This window comes from Lottia gigantea (assembly GCF_000327385.1).
Source record: "Lottia gigantea unplaced genomic scaffold LOTGIsca_30, whole genome shotgun sequence".
NCBI classification, from domain to species: Eukaryota; Metazoa; Mollusca; class Gastropoda; family Lottiidae; genus Lottia; species Lottia gigantea.
Genome location: NW_008708987.1, coordinates 1,013,752 through 1,031,373, shown reverse-complemented (window position 1 = coordinate 1,031,373; position 17,622 = coordinate 1,013,752). Strand labels below are relative to the sequence as shown.

Here is a 17,622-nt window from a genome sequence, read left to right as displayed (position 1 = left end):
GTAGCTTGGTTTCCATGTATTTTTTTGTGTGTATTTGATTTGTACATTTTGAAATTAACCACAGTAGCTCTTTGACAGTGTCATTTCCAGGGGGCTCTGGGGACAAATGGGGCAATGAAGCCGAACAATTTATTACAGAATGGCCCAAACATATATTTTACCATTTAAGTTAAGGCTTTGTAATATTTATGAAAAATGCAGAAAATCGGGAAAATCTGCATGGAAATGTTCTAAAAATCAAAATGGTAGTCAGTCATTTTGGGGCTCAAATCAAACATTACGGGCAAAATACAGATAAATCAACAGTCGTGCCATGTAATTGATACGGTTATTCAAGTTTTGTTTCTATATTGTTTCAGAGTTGTCTGCTGTTGAGTTATTTACCAAAGTACCACGATACTGTTTGTTATTTTGGTACAAGATCTTCGTCTAGTCAGAGTTCTCTTCAGTCTGGTACAGCCCAGGATTCCTTGCTGTACCAACAACCTACTAGTCAGACCTGTGTTTTAATGGGTCGTGTGGAGGTTGAAGTTAATGATGGTTTTGAAAAAGCTGCTGAACAGTCAGGTGGAATTGGATCATTCTTATTTCTAATTGCTAAGGTAATAAGGCTTCCCTTAACTTTATTTTAATACGCTTTGAACTCTCTTGCTTTTTGGCTGTAATACCCTAACTATATAATTATATCTCAATTCTTAGCAATGACTATGTAATGAAAGCTGTGTGGCTCAGTGAGTCTGCTCACAGCCTGTAGGTTCATGGATCAATCCAGGCTTAGGTCAAGACAATAACTGAAGTCTCCTTGCAAATATTAATTTATTTTCTGAATTTCAGATTTATGAAAACAGTGATACAGACGCTAGTGGATTTGATAAAATAAAAACAGAGAAATTACAGAGTAAAGCTGTTCGTCAGTTATTTGTAGTTATAAATAGATTTCCCCGCCTCCTGACACAGTTTATAGAAATATCAGGATACGTTATGTTACGTAGATTGTTAACTAGTTCTAAAAGTATTGTAGGTTATGATATCTTAAAGGTATGATATCTTCTATTTAGTCCTCATTGCACACTGCATGGCATTGCCTGTCTTCATTTGCCCATTGGGTGCAGAAAAGTAGGATATAAAGCTCCATTTCATTTCATTTCTTTGTCTGCTTTTTCCTTTTGTATTTTGATCTGTTAGATCTTATAGAAAATATACAAAGTTGCCAAACATCTATCAGAAAGAGAACTCCCACTGGGCAAACCTTACCAAATTAGGAATTAACATGTAACACAGTATGATTTTACTTGAGAGAGTTTTTGATTGGTTTAATTCTATAAGGTGAACTTATCATCATTTAGAATGTCTTCAGATTCAAATGCATGAATTACATTTGCAAGAAGAAAAACTATTACATATGGAAGTATTTCAATCTTATGAGGTCTAAAGGCTATTTTATCATTTCTGTGGGCCAATTAATTCTGATAATTCTGATGTATGCCTTATCCCTCTACCTCTTTTGCATTATTTCAATCTTTTTATACATTTTTATACAATGTTGATTTGTTACAGACCCTGTTAGACGCCTGTACTTCTGAATCAGTATTTCGGCCTGATGCTTCAAGTATAAACCCTGTCTTACGACGTGGTACTGAGGCTATTGTCAAGGATATAGCCGTGGTTGATCAACTGTTGCTACATTGGCGAATCTGGGAGACAGCAGCAGATGGTGTGTCAGAGTTACTGTTCTTGGCGTTACAACTTCTGGTTCGGGAAGATCACCCATATCGAGATTTTAACATCAAACAGTTTCAAGCTGGAAATGTGTTGTTTAAAATATTTTCAATCTATTTGGTAAGTGGTTTATCACTTAATTTTATGGTGTCTGCGTTATGCCAACTTGTGGATGTTTTTGTTGAACTTTATGCTGCTTTCTTAGTCATAAGTTTTGTTGATTACTTTTCTTCATAACTCAGGGTACAGCCTGAAGGAAACTTAACTATTTCTTTGCTTTTTTCAAAGAATTTTTGTGACAAATATATACGAAAAATTGAATCTTGGCTTATAATTATTATTACTCATAATTTAACATAAAATATTTCAGGAGAGAATCCAAGAGAACCTGCCATCTCTATCAGTTATAATCAGTAAATCTGTGTCTCTGATCGTCAAGGCCATATTAGGTAACCCTCCCGACCTCCATATGTTACGATCTGTCACAGACTTCCTGTTGCTAGTTCATCCCGCAGCCAATAGTTTTATCAACTACAGCAGTGAATGTCTGTATTTTAAAACATGGTGGGGTAAGTACTCTTTTTATTGTAAAACCCATGGTCTGGTACCCGGTGATCAAATTTAGCATTTGGCAAGCATTAATCTTGTTCACTATGAAATCCTTCATCCTAACACTTAATCTATGTGTTCTTTACACTTACTTTTGCACTTAAACTAAAGCAATTTAGAATCCTGTTACCTTCAATATTATGGTGTCTGCGTTTTGCCAACTTGCTGATTTTTCAACCAGAGTGTCTGTATTATTTACAGCTAAACAGAAAACTATCCTGATTTAATCGAGTGTAAAAAGTGAGCACTATATTCGCAATTATACAGTAGCTTGAATCTCAAGTCTTAATGGTTATACTTTCAGCTCATCCCAGTTTTACCTCTACTCCATTGATTAAAGAACGGAAGCCATTAAGGATTGAGAGAAAGAGCAGTAACTCTACTGATAGTGAAATGATACCCAACAGAGTTCCTTCTAGAGGTTAATATATGTTATATTATTGTCAGCTATAAAGAGTAGTCTCCCTTTACTCAGGAAGTGAAGCCTTAGGGCACCTTCACACCATAGTGATTACCATAAAGGACAGTATCTTCTATAACACCTATAACCAGTTACATATGATTGTGAATAATAAAACTGGCTATGAGTTCCGAACTCACAACTCAGTAGCATGAGAGTTGTGTTGGAAACTTATGCCCACTACTCCTATACGCAATCATACGCAACAGGTAATCACTATGGTGTGAGGGCCACTTTAAGCCTAAAACAGAAAAGAGATACACGCAGTGTGTTTATACATTAGGGGCCAAATTTCTTTTCATTTTATAATCATTTGAAAAAAATATTTGATCCTTTTGCTAAAACTTTCAAACATTAACTGATTTTAAATTTTAAATGCAGGAAAAAGAATCAGTGATGTATCAATATCAAGTCTTGGTGGAGATGCTGATTTAAGCAAAACTGACACGGAAAGTGAAATATCGTCCGATTACCCAAAAGTCCAGAAGGTCGGCCAGTATTCTGGGACACCAAAAAGTTTTGAATCAGATGACGTATTCCTGATGATATCAAAAAATTCTGAAGAATCTACAGAAGACCAAAGTAAATCAACTGAATCGCTGGATAATCTTGACTCGTTACCGTCTGCCCTTCAGACAGGGGAAGTAACTTATAATGAAGAACAATCAGAAATACTGGAAAGGTTACTAAAAGATCGTAATGGAAGTATTTTGGATGACAGCATATTTAAGTTTGATGATGATAATTCGACTGATTTTGATGACAAAAATGAACGAGGACTGTCTACTCTTTGTGCCAGTAAGTTTTAGTGATTAGCTTTCAATTTTATTCAGTTTCTTGTTGATTGTTTAGGTTATAATTCATTATTTTCTAGTTTTGAAAATCTACTTATGACTATTGATAACTAGAGATGACTGCCAGGTAAACGACAAGATGATTGATGAGCTCTCCATTAAATATTGATCCTGAATTTTTGATTGAATTTTTTGTTATTAGTATCATCCTATCTTCTATATTGTTGGTTGCAGGCGTATAATTGTAATTTATTGTGTATTTCAGATTTATTGAACTATGTTAGTGAGATATTAAAAGATTTACCAGAAAGCTCTGTGAATGAAACATACAGTAAAATATTAAATACAGGTTGTTTGATAGTTCTCGCCCAGAATCGTTCTCCGTATATTAAAGCTGCCGTCATAAACGTAAGTCTGAACAGTCAAAGATTTGAAAGAAATAAAATACAGTTTTATGTCCTACTTTTTTGCACCTAATTGAGCTAATGAAGACTGGCAACACCATGCAGTGTGCAATGAGGACAAATTTTGCTAGTACTACAGCTGCATTATTCTAACAGTGGATATATTTTGTTGTTGTTCCTAAATCAGGTCATGTACTGTATATTTGCTAGTATTATGCACACATTTTTACCCTTCAAAGAGCTTATCAAACTTTATTTTATTCTATTTCAGCTGTTAGGAGCCTATTTAATGCGAGCACCACCTATGCACCAAGAAGCCTTTTTGAAGAAGGACGGATTCCATTTATTGGCCAATCAACTCCATCTTACTCCAGTGGTTAGTGAACACGTAGAGGCGGCCATTACTATATTTTTAGGCAGACCGTTTCAATTTGAACAAGAGTAAGTATTGCTACAAGTATTCCCAAAGTTACAACAATTATTCTTGTTGAACTATTAGAAGCATAAAATCATTGGATATGTTTCTGGAAACTGTTAAAACTTCTTTTAGGGAGACGATGGTATTGCCACAGATCCAAAATTTTAAAGTTTTACTGCACAAATTCCTCTGCAATCCGTTCGACTTAAAGTTGCCAACTATAATGTTTATATATGTGTAAAATTTGAGAGCCAAAATGGGTGCAAGTTTTATTTAACAAAGGCATAAGAAAATTAGTTTATAAGTTTAACTTATCAAAGGATTTTTTCGACAATTCTTTGCCAACAATTGAATTAATTTTTGTTTGATATTTCAGGGTAAACTTAGAAGAATTTAAAGATTTAACAACAGTTCAGCAGTCGTCTGTAGTATTATTATTATCATTGATAGAGAAAACAGCAGAAGATATGGCCTTGTGTCACAATACACTAACTTTTATTATACAGGTAATAATACATAGTTGCCTTAAAGGGATTGTAAATAGCTTTTTCTAAAAACTTTTATGTGTATTTGGGACACTTTTAGCATCAATTTGAACCATTCCAATTTCAGCCAGACGTCTGAAGTTCTTGCAATTCCAATAAAACTAACGTGTTTGAAGACATCGTTGCAAAGGTTTTTAGATGTTATATTAGCAGTTTTTATTATAGTGATTTCTAGTTGGAACCAGGATATGTCAGACACCATTAGAGTGGAATTGAGTTCCATGATAAACATCGTACTTTGTATAAAAAATCTCTGATTCTATGTCATTTAGTTCGTTATATTTTTGTTTCTAGTTGATACAGTGTATACCAATAATATCTTCAGTATTATTAGACTATGGTATAGTAGAAGTATTATCTAATGTATTGTCAGTTCTCAACAGACTCGATACAGGGTAGGTCTTGAACATTTATTTTTCAAGTTTCAACATCTTTTAATATGCTATACAATTTGAATGGTCGAATTTTAATATCTGCAACACATCTCCAACTCTGAAGGGACACAAGTCTCTGAAATGAATCTGTCATTTCACTCTTCAGGTAGCAGACCCATAGTCCCTTGATTGAAGCCGAATTACCTCCCTTGTTGCTCGTTTGTTATTTTTTATTTAGTGACTGTCTAACATGTGATGCATAGGTCAATATATAGAATATTTAGCATCTATTTTTTGCTAGATGAAAAGTTATTATCAAATTTCAATTGGTTGAGTGAAAGCTTCTCAGTTGAAGATGGAAAAACTAAAGCCGTCCTAAAGTTTGGCAGAGAAGTGCTGAGTAGAGCAATTGGTCAAAGTTTGTGATCTCGAAATAAAGTTTGAATTTGTTTATTACAGACATACTGATATAGATGGTATTGAAGAAAACCAGATTCTATACAGTGATGTTCAGAATATCTTTTGTGCTATAGCTGTCAGAGAATTCAGGTAAATCATAGTTAACTCCCTTTATTGTCTGATATCTTTCTTCTTTATTTCTCTTCTGTGCAGACTTCTGGATTCACAGACTCAAAATAAGTAGATTCCTCAATTTAATATTCGCACTGGCTATTTGCACTGTTACAATGCATGTTCTCTATGGCTGGATAAGATATGACACAAAAGGCAAGCTTGTTGTTTTTTTATTTTAAGCGTTAATCCATTTTGATTGTCAAGAATGATATTAAGTGACTTTGTTAGGGTTAGGTAGGGATGGCCATGTTTTTTAAATGCCCATTTTTGTACCGTCGCGGTACGAATAGCCACGGCCTATAATATTATTGATTAAAAACGTGTTTGATCATTACAGTTGGAGCTCAGTGGTACATTATCAACAATTAGAAGATATATTTAATATTTTACACACTCTAGAGAAAACTGAAATATCCAGCAGTGAGTAACTTTTATCATCATTTTATTATTGGGCTACTTCAGTTTGTTTGGATGTTTAAAGACACATAGGAAGTTTGAAGTTGTCTACAAAGTATTGAGCCTATTAGGAATATAATTACTCCCATGCCTTACAATATTGATACATTTTCACAAAATAATAACTTAAAATAAATATAGAGGAGATAAAATTGGCTGACAAGTTATCCCTGATTTTCAGTAACTAGTTTCGTTCAGATTTCAACTCTTCAGACTAATAAATTCTTACTGGGCAGGGTCTGTCTCGTATATTGTTCGACCCCAGTAGAATTTTACAGGGGTTTAGGTTTTTTGGTGGGGTTGCCGGGGTTGGATAATTATCGACCCCGTCAGAATTTACCTTTTGCTGATATCCATCACAAGAGAGATACTCCTCTCGCCTCTCACTTCTACCTACCGAGTCACTCCAGACGAAATCTCGACTACCAAATCTCAAACAACTAGGTACCAACCCGGACCTTTCACAATCTACTACTAATAGACGCTCCATTGAACTTCACTGGATTATTAGATTGAAAACTATCCAACCCCACGGAATCAATGATACAATCTGAACTTGGGTACCCCCACTTTTCCTGTTTTTTTAAAATAAGTATATGGAATTTTGTTTTTTAGAATTTTGCAATTAGTGCCCTGATAAGAAAATATCTGTTTTCTATTTATATATAATAGCTTATAGTAATTGCATATTTTTGAATAATTAAACATTTATTACCAGTCTCTGATATAATTTCCAGGTAAACGTTTAAAGGGGCCAGATATAGTACAAGGTATACAGGTTGCCATGCTAACCAATATACTAGAGTACTGTGAGGGCGCTAGTGAGGACATCAGCAACCAATCAGTCGGCTGGTTCTCTAGTACCAATACTAGCTCGGCTAACCAAGCTGGATATGGTAATATACCTTTTATATTTTCCTTCACAATTTTCTGGTCAAAGTCAAATTGTAATAATCGTTTTAATGACCCCTTTTTCAGCAGTTTTTGTCACCTTTGTAGAAAAGCATATTTTTGTCTTTTTGTGTTTAAAAGAAAAGCTCTCCTTTATCTGAATTCGTCTTGAGTTGCAGACACAAGAACAAGTACTACTTATCAAACTTCAGATGGCAAGCGGGCTGAAATAGATCAGATCTCTACTTGTCAAACTTCAGTAGGGGGACACAGACTGAAATAGGTCAGTTGTCTGAAGATTGCAAAGCATGAAATTCTGAGTAACATGTTTCAGGTTCTGTTTAGATGTTTCTATATCACTCTACAATTGATGTATTGAGTACTATTTTAACCTTGGTATTTCTATATCACTCTATAATTGATGTATTGAGCACTATTTTAACCGTGGTATTTCTATATCACTCTACAATTGATGTATTGAGTACTATTTTAACAGTGGTATTTCTATATCACTCTACAATTGATGTATTGAGCACTATTTTAACCGTGGTATTTCTATATCACTCTATAATTGATGTATTGAGCACTATTTTAACCGTGGTATTTCTATATCACTCTATAATTGATGTATTGAGCACTATTTTAACCGTGGTATTTCTATATCACTCTATAATTGATGTATTGAGCACTATTAATATTGAAAATATTTTGTTATTTTGATTTCCATCCTATATTTTCCAGGCAAAACTACCCTGCGATGTCCTGCTTATATTCATCATCGTCCTGGCTACTCATTTACCGAATACTCCTTTAACGCCAGCTTGCATCTTCCACAACTCTCCGAAACCTCCCTTCTCGAAACATCACAAGCACGTTCCCTAACGCCACCTACATTCTCATGTAATCTTACAGATAATCCTTACGAGGATAAAACTCTTTCCGCCTCCGGATATGTTTCCGGGGACAGTGATAGTTCCATTGATTATCGGAAACTTTCAAGATGGCTGTCAAATGATGGAAGCGGGAAAATGTCATCGTCAAGCAAATTGACATTCTTTAGTGGCAGACGTAAGAAATTGGTCTTTACGTCTATCAGTCAAACTGAACTGTTGGAAAGATTCAAGAAGATTTTTGTGTTGGCAACTGATTTGATTGTGTTCTGTGGTAGGTTTTTGTACCAGTTCTTATTTCACAATTTGAAAAATGTTAGCCTGTCCATTTTGAACATTAAGCTGATGACCCACTGATAAAATTCAATGGATAACAATGTGATTGTGGCCGAATGGCACTTTTTACTAGTATTTGTGCCAAAATAAGTCCAAAATTAGTAACAAATTCATTTATGACTATTGTGCCTTGCTTTAAATTCTAAAATGAATGTTGTCAACATAGTTTCTATAAAAAAAATGGTCATATATATACAAGACTGTTCCCTAATCCATTTTTCGTGAAATAAATATTTGTTTACAAAAACGTATTGTGTCTAATTAATAATTAGACTTATCATATTGCATTGTAATTCTGAAAATTTTCCATCTTTTATTTTTTTTATAGATCGTTCTGATGTTGTAAAGCCAGAAGCTGAAAGATCAGTGATGTTTTCATTTACCAGTGGTCGTCAAGTCAAATCACCTGAAGATCAGTTTCTACTCCTGATTTTTAACTTTGCTTTTAAAGCCTTGGAGATGACACTGGTATGTAAACACAAATTTCGCTTCTTGTGTAGAATAATAGAACATTTCAAAACTGAAAACTGGTCTTTAATGAATGTAGTTGTCTGTCCATTTCTGGATGGAAATATGTAGATTTGTATTTATAAGATTGGTTTGATTTTCTTTGCAATTGATGCCATGGCCAGTACTTTCAGGCTACACCTATTGTCAACTCTCAACCCTTTTAAAGTCCACACTTCAATACTTTATACAGACTTATAATATGTTGAACAACCATTATTACTCCAATTGTCTTGATATGTTGCCTTGTTGTCTTTCAAATCTTCTCAAAACAACATACGTGGCCCATGTTTTATTCAGTATTTTGGAATGTTCCTTGTTGTAGTCAGATGTATCTAAAATTAATGTGTATATATCTGATTGTGTTTTTATCAGGAGAAGACAGTATTTGGTAGAAGAAGTAAGAATGTAATAATGTGGGGAGCGAAAGATGTTGTTAGAATTCAGGTAAATATAAAGAAAGAATAACAACTTAGGACTTCATGTGGATCTATTCTATCAGCTGACCAGATTATCCATACCCATTTATAGCTGGGTGGACTGGATTTATTAATGTTTTAAAAAACAGAACACATCCATTGGTGTATATTACAGCACCATTGATATTTTGTATATATTCCAGCTAGTCTGCTAACTTGTCTACACACATTAACATCACAAATCAAACGAGTATTTTTTTTCAACTTTTTCTGTCTTCTATGTTAAAGGACGTTGATATGATGAATCATTTAATAATACTTTTTAAAAAAACACAACTGGGTGGAAATTACACCATTGATGTTTTGTATATTTTCCAGCTGGGACGTCTGCTAACTTGTCTGTTGTCACCTAAAATGGAGTTTGATCAGAGAGTGTATGTCATGTCGTATGTGATGGGTGAACCGAAAGGGAGAGAAATATTAAAACTTCTTGTTTCTAATCCTCAAGTGGTAGGTAGTTATATGAATAAAATGATATCTGTCTTTTCATTGGTTTAGAGCATTCATAACTTCCCTTTGTAGAAGATTGTGTTTCACCGCCAAAGTTTGCATGAGAACAAGATAAATTTCATATCCACCATCCAGTTTAAAGGATATGTTCGTCATGTCAATGACCTTATCTCTATTACAGTCAACAGAAGTCTGCTATTCTCTGTATGATTTACTCTCAACATGGCATGACTGGTTAACCAAGTCACAACGAGAACATGGTTATTTAGCTGTCAATGTTTTGCGAATGTTCGGTTGTGCGATCTATTCACCAGAAGCTAAACTCAGTCAGGAGATGGACAATGCCCTGTATGAGGTATGAACAAAATAACAAGATTAATTAGTGTTGTTAGTGGTGCGAGCGAGTGAGTGAGCGGTCTGAATGAATCTGATAGGATGATGATGGTCTGTCTTGAAGACGATAAAACTTTGATATTATAATCTGTTGGTGGAAGCATGGGCACTTGCAAAATTTTACTCAAGACTCAAATCAGTGACAAAAATCTCCGACCAAGACGGCTCGTGTGCCTGCACCTTTTAAGTGTGCAATATCCTGACTGTTGTATGAAGGATTCCCAATGTGCAGCCTAATGGTTTGTATGGTATAAATATATATGATATATCTCACAGATATTTGAAATATTTTTAGGATAAGAAGTCTATTGATAACCAGTATGAAAAAGAAAAGAAAATCTGGACACAGAAACGGGAATCTGGTGCTGCTAGGTAATTATATATAGAAGATTAAATATGTACTTGAATACTTGAACTTACATTTGCAATTTCAATTGTGTAAGAACTGTTTTTGATCATTTACCTTCCTTGTAAGGGCTGGTATCTCTTCGTGTTGTTGTTATTTGCCTAAACCACCATTCTTACTAGATATAATTTCGAATATATTTATTAGAAGAGTTTTCTCTTAAGTGTGAGTAATTATTGACTCATAATTCACATTTAATACAGTTTCAAACCTGTCAATTATGGATTATAGATTATTTACCTCCCTTTGCTTGGGCTGGTAACTTTTGTGTTGTTGTTATTTGTGTAAACCACCATTCTTACTATACGATTTCTAATGTCTTTATTTGAAAAGTTTTCTCCAAAGTGCGATTAATTTCGGACTGGCAATTTACATTCACAGTTTCATACCTGTCTATTATGATTATGGATTATTTATCTCCCCTGTTTGGGCTGGTTACTTTTGTGTTGTTGTTATTTGTGTAAACCACCATTCTTACTATACGATTTCTAATGTCTTTATTTGAAAAGTTTTCTCCAAAGTGCGATTAATTTCGGACTGGCAATTTACATTCACAGTTTCATACCTGTCTATTATGATTATGGATTATTTATCTCCCCTGTTTGGGCTGGTTACTTTTGTGTTGTTGTTATTTGTGTAAACCACCATTCTTACTATACGATTTCTAATGTCTTTATTTGAAAAGTTTTCTCCAAAGTGCGATTAATTTCGGACTGGCAATTTACATTCACAGTTTCATACCTGTCTATTATGATTATGGATTATTTATCTCCCCTGTTTGGGCTGGTTACTTTTGTGTTGTTGTTATTTGTGTAAACCACCATTCTTACTATACGATTTCTAATGTCTTTATTTGAAAAGTTTTCTCCAAAGTGCGATTAATTTCGGACTGGCAATTTACATTCACAGTTTCATACCTGTCTATTCTGATTATGGATTATTTATCTCCCCTGTTTGGGCTGGTTACTTTTGTGTTGTTGTTATTTGTGTAAACCACCATTCTTACTATACAATTTCTAATGTCTTTATTTGACTGGAAATTCACATGTAGTACAGTATCAAACCTGTCCAGTATGGAATATTAAATCTCTAAGAGTCTGAAAGTAGCAGTCTGTCTCATGTATTGAAATATTTTTGTTATTTTTTTGTAGAATGTTATCAAGATTTGATAAATTAGAAAGCCAGATATCAGACCAAGCTATGACCGTGACCCAGAATGTGACCCAGTTACAGAATCTACAGCGTAAAAAACTGATCAATCATATTAAAAAGAGTATGACTGAAGGAATTCAGATTAAGAAAGCTTGGCAAGAACTTGTTCAGAATCTTACTCATGAAAGGTAATTAATTTTTTTTAAAAACAGACAAAACTGCATCAAAAAATCGTCATAAAGAAGAAGAAGGCCATAAGCTTGCACTCCAGTTAATGAGGACCACCATAATGGATGACGCTTAGTTGGTGAGTTCTGAGCAGGATCAATCTGTTCCAATTCTAGATACCAATCAAACAGAAACCTGTTTATTGAACTTTGCTTCTTAAAGTGATACAAAATAAAGAATTACCTTAAATAAGGTAAATTGACTGCCTGACAGGTTTTTGTGACTTGTGACGCAGTCACTTTACCTTATTATCTGAATATGTCTATATAATCTTTCAGAGCTGTATGGTATCATGAAGAATCCTACCCTATATCATGGCAGTTAGATCATACAGAAGGACCAGGTAGAATGAGAAAACGAGTTCAGAGAAATCATCTCGGTATTCAAGATAAATTCCTCACTCCTGAAAATAAAGTCACTTTAGGTAAATCACTTTATTTCAAATATTATTTGTAACAGGGGTAGACTGAGCAGCTCTGGGCTTTCTTATTAGTGGTTTTCTAGGGCACCCACCCTAATGCACAACTTTGCTCTTCCAGCTTGTTCCTTGCCCTTACTCTACCTGTATTCAATTTTCACAAAGGCTATGCTATTAGGCTATTAAATTTTCAATGAATTCAAAGAGAAAAATAAATATTTTGTTGGTAATCAGTCAAAGGGCTGATTACCTCCCTTGCCCCTCGAACTGCATCAGGTAGTCTCATCCCTCATTGCCCACACTGTGTATGGAGAAATGTTACTATATACTGCTTAACTATTTGGGGTTTTACTTGTAGAAAAAGAAGAACATGATCCACCATTAAAGTTTTTATTTGAAGATGACCATTCCTCCTCAGACTCAGCAGCTCTGATTTACCGACTCTACACCAACGAAAAAATCACGTAAGTTTATTAAAATTCAATAGATTGTTGTCACATGGGCTTGGAGACATTTGTCACCAATTTAAAACACCTCGGTATTTTTGTATTCATTTTGATTTTGTACTTATTTGTAATTGTTTGTAATATTTGTAATTGTTTATATATTGTAGACATACCTGTAGATGTACGGCCGTGTCTCCTGCTACAGAAAGTAAAGGTGATTTATTAGTTGGTGAGTAGATTTAATTCTCTTACCAGCACTTGAGGCTAAAAAGGAAGACAAAGTCTATTTATAGAGACGAAAACCACAGCCATCCTTGTTTTGTTATTTCAAATAAATAGTAAGGTCATTGAAATAAATAAAAGAGATGATTTATTCAATATATATTACAAGTTATTTTATTAAATATGAATATTTCAGGAGAATTGTGTATATTTTTTGTCAGTGATGAAGCAATCGGTGATGCTAATTATACACAGGTAAGCTGAAATAAAAGTCTAACGCTAGCTGTCCTGATGGGGATTGGTTATTTGAAACATGTCTACAGCATGATATCAGCTCTTGTCACGTAATTTATTGATATATCTTGTACATTGAACAATCATAGATCACTAGTTTAAAAGATATTTCAAGACAATGAATATGAAAAGATAAAAATAAGGAGCATATTTGGATCATTCATAAATTTTGAACATTGGAGATTGCCCTTCAAAAAAAATGTTGTCAATTTTCTGATAAAATAAGTAACCAATATTTAAATGAAAATAAATTTTGGGTCTTTGAATACATTGATATATCAAATGATGTGACATATATTTTATGCCAATTCCAATGTTTCCAGAATCTAGAGTCTTCACACGCTTTATTTTATAGGTATTGTTAGGAAATAAAGATGAACTGTCCATGACGTGGCCTCATGTTAATATACGTGAATTACACAAACGTTGGTATCAGCTACAAGATGTGGGTTTAGAAATATTTTTAACTAATGGTAAAACATGTTTATTGGCGTTCATTAACCCAGCTGTAAGTATCAACTTTATAAATACATCCATGTCATGAGATCAGAGAGGAATTTTACATCTTATTCAAATCAGAAATTTTTTCACGTCATATACCCTGAACTCCAAGTAATGAAAGTAAAAGCGTATAAAGTTAACGTTGTATGACGTCACTTAGCAACGGCTAGGGTTGAAAGGGTTAACCCTTATGTTACTCTTGTAGATTTGTCAACCTAGTTTCCTTTTGGGGTCATGCAGGTCAAAGAGAGTGACCTTGACAAATCATTATATGAGAATGGCACTGTCTTTTTGGGGTTTTTTTTAGAACGAGATCAAAGAACCAAGTATATTACTACAAAGGACTTGAGAATTGTCACATAGAAAAAAAACTGTGTTGGTCACCAATCCATGATAGCTTCCACTGTATAAAAATTCCAAAAATCTAAATTTATTTTGTTTTGTTTTGCAGGAACGAGATCAGCTATACGATTTCTTACTATCATTAGAGTTACCTAACTTGAAAGATACAGAAAATCTAGAGGACGTCAGAAAGATGTGGATTGATGGTCTATTGTCAAACTATGACTATTTGATCTATCTCAACAAAATGGCTGGACGTTCTTTCAGTGATCTGATGCAATATCCAGTCTTTCCTTTCATCTTGAGGGAGTATGAGAGTGACGTCTTAGATTTGGAAGATCAAGCTGTTTATAGGTAAGAAATTGGGATGATAAAGATGTTTTCTAAACTTTTATGTGTATCGGGGACACTGATAGAATCAATTACCATCATTCATATTTTCCATCAGATGTCTGTGGTTGTTGATATTCCACTTTTACAAAAAATAAAAGAAATATTGCACAAAATTTTCATGTTAGTCTAAGTAAGGTGATACATGGAATATGTCTTGTTATCACTCACTATTTTGGTGTCTGTCTTATGCCAGCTCCAACCTCAACAAGGGGTGCACATTATATACGGGTAAATGGATTTTTCCAGATTTTGATGGGTAATGGAAGGGGTGTGGATTATATTCGGAAATATACAGTAAACTAAGCTTTTTAAAAGTCATTATCGCTGCTTATGTTATCTAAGGGCCTTTTCGTCTGTGAGGTCATAAATCTCCTCGTTTGAGTGGAATTGCAAGAACTACAGACTTCTGACTCAAAATTGTCATTGTGCAAATCGATGCTATAAGTAGTTTGGTTAAAGCCACTTCTCTTACGCGGAGGTCAACTAAGTTCATGATCTGATTTTGGTAACTAGGTTAGATGCATGTTTTGTATGCACCCTTAGGCTAAGTTCCTCCAGACACCTTCCTATGTATTTTTGATATATTGTTCCAGAGATTTAAGTAAACCTATAGCAGTACAAGATAAATCACGAGAGAAGAGATATGGGGATAATTATGAGGTTGGTATATTTAATAGACATTGCAAGGTTTAAATTTGATTTCTGGTGTCAGATTTTCATAGGATATGGGTTTCTTAAATTGAGCTCAAGGGCAGGTCTTTAGAATAATTGAGAAACAGGATCTGTTAATAGGAAGCGAGTGCCATTTGTACCGTTTATGTCGTTGTTTGTGACTTAATGATTGGATTTTTTAAGATGAAACTTTCATAAAGTTAAGAGTATCTTCCTCTACATATTAATAAAGTAGTATAAAAAGTATTTCAAGTTTCAAATCTCAGATGAATATGGACAAATCAGTATGGTATGTTATACATTGAATTAAACAAGCACTTTTATTTCAGTTTCTACAACAAGAGTATGATAAGAATTTAGAAATAGAACATTTGATTCGAGTTCCACCCTATCATTATGGCAGCCATTACTCTAATAGTGGTACTGTTCTACATTATCTTGTTCGCTTACCTCCCTTTACTCAGATGTTTCTTTCTTATCAAGGTGGGTTTAAATATTTGATAATATGATACATGGTAGCTTTAATACTATTTTATAAGACTATGGTAGCATTGAGTATAATTTTATGAGACCATGGTAGCTTGAATCTCACTTTGATACCAGGAAGATCTAGTTCCAGGTTTACAAATAAAATGGATAAACAATTAGATTTGATCCTCTTTTTTTACAATACATTATGGAAGATTAAATCTTTATTTTTTTAAGAACATTGAAGACTTGACTCTACTTTATAAGAACATGGTAGCTTTAATGCCGAAATGATCTATTTTATTTTGTAGATGGTAGTTTTGATATACCAGACAGAACATTCCATTCTATACAGACTTCCTGGAGGTTGTCAAGTTACGAATCTCAGACTGATGTTAAAGAACTGATTCCTGAATTCTTCTTTTTACCAGTTCTTACAAAATAATGAAGGTAAGTTGAGTTTTTAGTTTAAATTCAAGGGAGTAATGTTAGCTCAGTGAGTTAGATGCTTGTTTGCTAACCAGAAGCAATGGAACAATCCCTGTATAGGTTAAGATAATATCCCAGTTTCCACCTGTAAGTGATGCAGGTCAGAGGGTCTGACATGGAAAAGAATCAAATCAAAATTTAGATCATTGCACATTCATGGCTTTGTCTGATTTCATGAGCCTATTCACGTTCAAAAGAGTAAACTTCATTTTATTTCAATTATGTGTAATGGTTTTGAAGGACTATCTACAATGTGAACTCAAAGCAAGCAACATTAAAATATCGAAATTCTACTCATATTTTCAGGATTTGATTTTGGATGTCGTCAGAATGGTCAAGTAGTGAATGATGTATTATTACCACCATGGTGTAAGAATAACGCCAGATTATTTGTGTTGATCAACAGACAAGCTCTAGAATCATCCTATGTTAGTCAACGTCTGCATCAATGGATAGATCTGGTATTCGGGTGTAAACAGCAAGGAGAATTAGCTAAAAAATCATACAATGTTTTCCATCCTTCAGTAAGTGCTCTCCAGTTTTTGTTTTGTTTTTAATATTAGTATTAGAAGTTTAAATAATTCTGAGATGGCACACTAATCTGAAGACCTAATATTTGGTCCATTTAATTGCATCATGTTATTCTTAGTTATTTTATTTCAATCATGTATGTCAGGGATGGCTAACAATGAAACACTTTATTGTTCTTAAAGGAAACATGTGTCATCTTTCTTATCTATTTTTTGTGCATGAATTTTGGCTGCTTTAATTCTACTTTTCTAAGACCACGGTAGCTTTGATTGTACTTTTCTAAGACCATAGTAGCTTTGATTGTACTTTTCTAAGACCATAGTAGCTTTGATTGTACTTTTCTAAGACCATAGTAGCTTTGATTGTACTTTTCTAAGACCATAGTAGCTTTGATTGTACTTTTCTAAGACTATAGTAGCTTTGATTGTACTTTTCTAAGACTATAGTAGCTTTGATTGTACTTTTCTAAGACCATAGTAGCTTTGATTGTACTTTTCTAAGACCATAGTAGCTTTGATTGTACTTTTCTAAGACCATAGTAGCTTTGATTGTACTTTTCTAAGACTATAGTAGCTTTGATTGTACTTTTCTAAGACTATAGTAGCTTTGATTGTACTTTTCTAAGACTATAGTAGCTTTGATTGTACTTTTCTAAGACCATCGTAGCTTTGATTGTACTTTTCTAAGACCACGGTAGCTTTGATTGTACTTTTCTAAGACTATAGCAGCTTTGATTGTACTTTTCTAAGACCATAGTAGCTT

At 33.9% G+C, this 17,622-nt stretch overlaps 1 protein-coding gene across 1 annotated transcript in view; it reads left to right on the top strand.

Annotated features, from left to right (window-relative positions):
* Positions 1-17,622, top strand: part of LOTGIDRAFT_161637 (hypothetical protein) — a gene marked incomplete at both ends in the record, with an annotated part of 31,551 nt that overhangs the window by 10,356 nt on the left and 3,573 nt on the right. The window contains 29 exons of the mRNA XM_009057488.1: positions 360-602; positions 835-1,038; positions 1,558-1,839; positions 2,090-2,288; positions 2,633-2,749; positions 3,170-3,586; positions 3,848-3,990; positions 4,258-4,427; positions 4,781-4,910; positions 5,244-5,344; positions 5,783-5,872; positions 6,234-6,316; positions 7,090-7,248; positions 7,985-8,407; positions 8,798-8,937; positions 9,352-9,423; positions 9,774-9,905; positions 10,087-10,260; positions 10,594-10,670; positions 11,856-12,044; positions 12,363-12,508; positions 12,861-12,966; positions 13,116-13,177; positions 13,367-13,425; positions 13,820-13,972; positions 14,417-14,661; positions 15,294-15,360; positions 15,702-15,855; positions 16,636-16,853. Coding sequence (XP_009055736.1) covers positions 360-602; positions 835-1,038; positions 1,558-1,839; positions 2,090-2,288; positions 2,633-2,749; positions 3,170-3,586; positions 3,848-3,990; positions 4,258-4,427; positions 4,781-4,910; positions 5,244-5,344; positions 5,783-5,872; positions 6,234-6,316; positions 7,090-7,248; positions 7,985-8,407; positions 8,798-8,937; positions 9,352-9,423; positions 9,774-9,905; positions 10,087-10,260; positions 10,594-10,670; positions 11,856-12,044; positions 12,363-12,508; positions 12,861-12,966; positions 13,116-13,177; positions 13,367-13,425; positions 13,820-13,972; positions 14,417-14,661; positions 15,294-15,360; positions 15,702-15,855; positions 16,636-16,853 — 4,755 coding nt within the window. The remainder of the gene's footprint in view (positions 1-359; positions 603-834; positions 1,039-1,557; positions 1,840-2,089; positions 2,289-2,632; positions 2,750-3,169; positions 3,587-3,847; positions 3,991-4,257; positions 4,428-4,780; positions 4,911-5,243; positions 5,345-5,782; positions 5,873-6,233; positions 6,317-7,089; positions 7,249-7,984; positions 8,408-8,797; positions 8,938-9,351; positions 9,424-9,773; positions 9,906-10,086; positions 10,261-10,593; positions 10,671-11,855; positions 12,045-12,362; positions 12,509-12,860; positions 12,967-13,115; positions 13,178-13,366; positions 13,426-13,819; positions 13,973-14,416; positions 14,662-15,293; positions 15,361-15,701; positions 15,856-16,635; positions 16,854-17,622) is intronic.